The sequence below is a fragment of the Mesoplodon densirostris genome, chromosome 1 (assembly GCF_025265405.1).
Source record: "Mesoplodon densirostris isolate mMesDen1 chromosome 1, mMesDen1 primary haplotype, whole genome shotgun sequence".
Taxonomy (NCBI): Eukaryota; Metazoa; Chordata; class Mammalia; order Artiodactyla; family Ziphiidae; genus Mesoplodon; species Mesoplodon densirostris.
In genome coordinates, this window is record NC_082661.1 from 196,937,530 (window position 1) to 196,943,529 (window position 6,000).

Here is a 6,000-nt window from a genome sequence, read left to right on the forward strand (position 1 = left end):
ATTGTTTTTTTTTTAAACAGGCAGAAAAGATAGCATCGCAAATGATAACAGAAGGACGTATGAATGGATTTATTGATCAGATTGATGGAATAGTTCATTTTGAAAGTAAGAAGTTTTGCTTGTTTATATCATAATGAAATGGCAGTGAAGTGTTGTACATTTGTGATTAAAACATGTTGAGCAATTTCCTTTGACCCAGAATCTTCCTATGGAATGAGCTTATTTCCCAAAGTAATAATTTAAAATAATTTTTATGAACTTATATTCATGAATCTGATTAATGCAGCATTTTCTATGCCGTGGAAAAATTTGAAACTGGAATTGTTATATTAGTTCACTCATGAATTATTCACCAAACATTGACCACATACCGTGTATTGGGCATGTAGAAAAGACAGTTGCATATCCTGTTCAGCAGCTCACTAAACTGATGAAGGCAGACAGGTAAGTAGATCTCTTGTCTTTCTCATTGTCTAATACCTCCTCAGCCCTCTTCCCACCTCATTTATGCCCTGGACCTTACCGAGAACCATTCCACTTGTACAGTTTTAATTTGAAGTATCCCACTCTGACCATGACCTTTTCCCAGCCTTTCTAGTGGTCTTTCTCAGGTACTTCAACCTCACCTCTTCCTTGACTGCATTGGAGCCTCTGGTCTATTGACTTTCACTTTCTTTCAGTCAGCTCAGCCCTTTTTTTTTTTTTTTTTTTTTGTGGTACGTGGGCCTCTCACTGTTGTGGCCTCTCCCGCTGTGGAGCACAGGCTCCGGATGCGCAGGCTCAGCAGCCATGGCTCACGGGCCCAGCCGCTCCGCGGCATGTGGGATCTTCCCGGACCGAGGCATGAACCCGTATCCCCTGCATCGGCAGGCAGACTTTCAACCACTGCACCTTCAGGGAAGCCCAGCTCAGCCCTTTTTTAACCTTTACTGTTCTTCCTATCCAGCTTAGATTTCATGATTCATCGTGAATCATGAAATCAGGTTTTCAATCATTTTCATGATTCAGTTACTTCTTTTACAGATGCCCCAGAACACTTGCCTGCGAACTTTTTGTTCCTGCTGTCCAGCAAAACTTCACCTTGAATGAACCCATTCTCCATCTTTCCCATGCCTGTACTTGAGTAACTAACTAACATTGCTGGAGAAGAGTCAGAGCACCAGACAGATTGATACCACTGCAAAATTCAAGGTCCTGGATTCTCGACGCTGCCCGGGATTCTTGATACATTTCTCTAGTCCACTTCTTCCGTACTCTGCAATGACTATTTCAAATTTCATTTTCCTAAACCTCTGACTTTTCTCCTCCTTCACTCTCTGTTCAATATAGATCTAATTCTGTCTTTTTCTTCTTTCGTGTTATATGGGAGATGGTTTCCATCTCTCTCTCCAGTTCTTCCTCTTGCACTTTGGATCCCTTCTCTGAACTCTGCTACTCCCTGCTCCAAAAAAGAAATCTTTTTTAGGAACCTGAGCTTAGCAATTATTTTGTCTATTTTCTTCCTTTTTTTCTCTGTTGGCTTCTTTTTATTGATATTTAAACATGGTCAGGTCTCTTCCGTTTTAACAAAAATCCTTTTATCTTTCAGGCTTCATCCTGACTTTTCCGAATATTGAATAGGGTTGATCACTGACTCCGTTTTGAGTGCCCCCGCCCCTTCTTGACTTCTGTCATCTCCTTCACCCTATTCTCCTGTTTTCCCTCCTATTTCTCCAGGTATTCTTCCCAGTTGTCTTTGTAGATTCTATAGTGCTTTAAATTTAAAGATTGGGGTTGCTTGGGACATACTCCTCGGCCTTTTTCTCCTCACTCTACTGTTACCCTAGGTAATCTCACCTATTCCCATTGATTCAGTTACCATCTCTATGCAGACAGCGCTTAGACTTCTAGTGTAAATCTCCCTTCTGAGTCCCAGGTTCAGCGGCTCTAATTGACTAATAGGTGTTTCCCACCTGATTGCTTCGTGGGCTTCTCAGAATGAATATACCCAAAACTGAATTCACTGTCTCCTCCACTGCCTGCCTCCCAAAACAGCCAGCCAGCCAGCCAGAAACTACACTGTTCACTTTCTCCAGCATTCCTTATCCTTGACCCCTTGTCTTCTTCACTGCCCAGAATCCTTCGAATTTTACCTCATAGTGTATCTGGAATCCATGTACTTTTCTTCATTTCTTACTGTCACCAGCCTGTTCTGAACCCCCCAAACCCCTTCTGGGCTTAAGAAATAGCCTTTTAGCTTTTCTTCTCACATCTACAATAGCTCCTTTCTAGTCCAGTTGCCCTAGTAGAGCCAGAGGGATTGTGATCTTTTAAAAATGCAAACAAACAGAAAAAAGAAATAGAAAACAAATTATTAAATGTTACTCTCTTCCTTGACATGCTGATGAATGGCTTCCCCACTGCTTGTAGAGTAAGATTCTACAAAGTCTCCAAAAGGTCCTACGTGATCCTTTATGGTTTTCCCTTTCCAGTCCAGCTCACAGGACTTTTTGTTTTTTCCAGCACTGTAAATTCTTTCCCACTTTAAACATTCCAAAATAGTCATCCCTCTCCACAAGCAGCCTCTCCAGCCATCTTCTATTTGTCCCCATGTCTTAGTTTGAACAATGTTAATCAGTAATGATTTTCCTGACTTCCCAGGTTAGGTATGGCTTTAATTTATACATTCTTGTCACCCTGAATTTCTGAATTTGTCTAAATGTCTGTTTCTGTTAACCAAGCTCAGCTTCCTAGTGATAGATATTAAGTGTCTCTTGTTCTCCATGGTATATCCAACATCTTTTCCAGTGCCCTGCACGTTGTAAGTGGGAAATAAATAATTATTGAATGAGCAAACACAATGTATGATGAAGAGTATAGCAGAGGCGTCACCAAGTAAACACAGTTTAAATTAACATAGACCAACTTGATAGAATATGGGATATTTTACTTTCTAATTTTCTTAGATTTAAAAACTACAATGGTAAATCTGCTCATAATGAGAAGTAAAACATTACAAGGATGAATAAAGGAAGAGTCCGTAATGTCTTTCCACTTTCACCTGCATTCCTCTGATCCCAGCTGCCTGTCATAACTAATGTCAGTCTAAAGTCTCGTGTGCCTTTCTACATGTTTATATAGATAAGTAAAAACATGTAGGGATTTTTAAAAGTGGCATTATACTTTAATGTACATAGTGTTCTATGAAGTGTTTTTTGTTTGTTTATGTTTGTTTGTTTGTTTGGGGTTTTTTTTGGCCACACTGCTTGACACGTGGAACTTCCCCGACCAGGGATCTAGTCCATGCCCTCTGCAGTGGAAGCTCAGAGTCTTAGCCACTGGACCACCAGGGAAGTCCCAAAGTGGTTTTGTTTTTTTTTAAGTTAATGTACCGTGAATATATTTGCGAGTCACTAGATATAAATCTAATTTATTTGTTTTAATAGCTGCATAATATTTCATGGAGTTCAACTATTCACCTGTTGATGGACATTCAGGTGGTTTCCTTGTGCGTATCTTTATATACTGGGACACTTAGTTCTGTAGAACAGAGTCTCAGAAGTTGGATACTTTGCATCAGAGGATATACATGTTTTGATTCTTAATAGCTACTGCCAGTTTGCTTTCCAGAAAGGTGTATCCATTTACACTTCCACCAATATGAGAGAATGAATCTTTAAGAGTTGGATATTCTTCTTCTTTTTATCTTTTGCCAGTTGTTGGGGGGAAAATACTATGTTATTGTTTTATTGTGCATTTCCTTGGCACTAGTGAAGTTTAATATCTTTCCATGTATTGGCCATTAGTATTTCCTTTTCTGTGAATTCATGTTAGTTTTTCTTGTCTATTTCCTTCCTTCCCCCTCCACACCTTTCCTATCTGTGTTACAGATATTTTTCTCTTTCTGTCGGTTGTGTTTCTGTAACGCAATGCATACCATAAACACATTTAAAAGCTCTTTTGTAGCCAAATATGTCCACTTTTAATTTTATGGCTTTTGTGTTTTCTGTATTGATTAAGAAAGTCTCCCTGCCACCCAGAGGGGTGGGATAGGGAGGGTGGGAGGGAGACACAAGAGGGAGGGGATATGGGGATATATGTATATGTATAGCTGATTCACTTTGTTATAAAGCAGAAACTAACACACCATTGTAAAGTAATTATACTCCAATAAAGATGTTAAAATAAAAAAGAAAGTCTCCCTCATTTTGGGATAAAATTAATATTTTACTAAAATGTCTTTTAATATTTTATTTATTGTTTTATATTTAAAAATTCAATATGTCTGCAGTTCATTTTTGTGAATAATTTTAAGGCATGGTCTAGTTGTTTTTTTTTAAAAGATGGATTGCCAATTATGCAAATATCTTTTATTAAATAAAACATCCTTTCTGATCTTTGGCGTATATTAGGTTCCACATATATGTTCGGATCTATTTCTGTACTCTATTTGGTTCCATTGATCTGTAACAATATTAGGTAATAAATTTATAGTAAATTTTACTGTTAGTAAAGCGATACCTATTCCTCCACTAGTATTTTTTAATTGAGTTGAAATTCCCATAACATGAAATTAATCATTTAAAAGCGAAAAATTCAGTAACTTTTAGTATGTTTACAGTGTTATGCAACCACCATCTCTACCTAGTACCAGAACATCTTCATCTTCCCAAAAGGAAATCCCATGCCCCTTAAGCAATTTCTCCTCATACCTCTCTCCCCAACCCCTGGCAACCAATTTCTATTCTGTCTCTATGGATTTACCTGTTCTGGATATTTGATATGAATGAAACCATACAATATGTGACCTTTTAGCTTCTTTCACTAAACGTAGTGTTTTCAAGTTTCACTTTCTCCAGTGGGTGGCAGTGTCTTACGAAGCAGTAGACATTGGTGAGGGAACAGGTGGCCTCAGTGAAGTTGTCTGTCTGACTGCTGCAGTTGAGGTGGTTTGGTTTTATTTTGTGTTTTTTTGTTTTGTTTTGTTTATACTTTGTGGCAGTGATTGGGGTACTTTTCTTAACTATTTCTTAATTAGCTTAATTTCATTAACTAAGATTTTTGGAGTAAACTTTTAAAAATCAATGTTACTGTATTTATCTTCTAACTCAACATTCACTGTGGTTGCAAAGGAGTAATTTCAACTTTGTACATTATTCCTTTTTTCTTTAGCACGAGAAGCCCTGCCAACATGGGACAAACAGATCCAATCGCTTTGTTTCCAGGTGAATAACCTTTTGGAGAAAATCAGTCAGACAGCACCAGAATGGACAGCACAAGCCATGGAAGCCCAGATGGCTCAGTGAATCCTTGCAGACCTTCTGTGCACATTACATCTTTTTCCATGTTGTACAGATTAATTTCACTATCTCTCAAAAGCGTTTGCATCATGACCTTACATATTTCCATCCCTTTTATGCTGGATTCAATTTAAAGAAGACATTATTAGAACAGGAAGTACAAGCATTTAAAACTATGTAGTTCCCATTTATTCAGGGTCTCTGTATCAGGCTAACTCAGATGTTTTGAAAGCTTTTTCTTTAAACAGAGTAGGTGAAGTATCTGTGGCTAAAAAGTTTGGGATTTGTGATAACTTTGTAGTTATGTAAAACTTAAGTGCTTGGTGCCTCTCCACATGTGGTTATCTAATAAATGGAGAAGTGAGCCAAATAAAAGTAGTACTTTGTTTTTAATTAGTGACCAGTGTTTTGTTCCTTTTTCCTTTCAATTCAGCAGACAATTATTTATACCATATGCAAGAAATGCAAAGATAAGCCAAAAAGCCTGTTCTCCAGGCATTCATAGAGTCACAGAGCTAAGAGTCAATATATGAAATACTTGTAGTTGTACCAAGTACTAGAGTCCACAGGCAGGAGCTTTTCATTTAGCAGAGAGAGATCAGGGAAGACTCCTCAGGATTATTTCAGCCTTGCTTTATAGTGAAAACGGGGAAGAACTTTTAAAAAAGAGTTTGGGGGCTTCCTTGGTGGCGCAGTGGTTGAGAGTCTGTCTGCCGAAGCA

General features: G+C 38.2%; 1 protein-coding gene across 2 annotated transcripts in view; it reads left to right on the top strand.

Moving 5' to 3' along the window:
* The window catches only part of COPS4 (COP9 signalosome subunit 4), a 45,820-nt gene extending 40,140 nt beyond the window's left edge, over positions 1-5,680 (top strand). Inside the window, exons 9-10 of one of the 2 annotated variants that reach the window (XM_060114033.1) lie at positions 21-105; positions 5,152-5,680. In XM_060114033.1, the coding sequence (XP_059970016.1) occupies positions 21-105; positions 5,152-5,285 (219 nt within the window). In that variant the 3' untranslated portion in view covers positions 5,286-5,680. The remainder of the gene's footprint in view (positions 1-20; positions 106-5,151) is intronic. The other variant, XM_060114043.1, reaches the window with a different exon arrangement.
* The last annotated feature ends 320 nt before the right edge of the window (positions 5,681-6,000 follow it).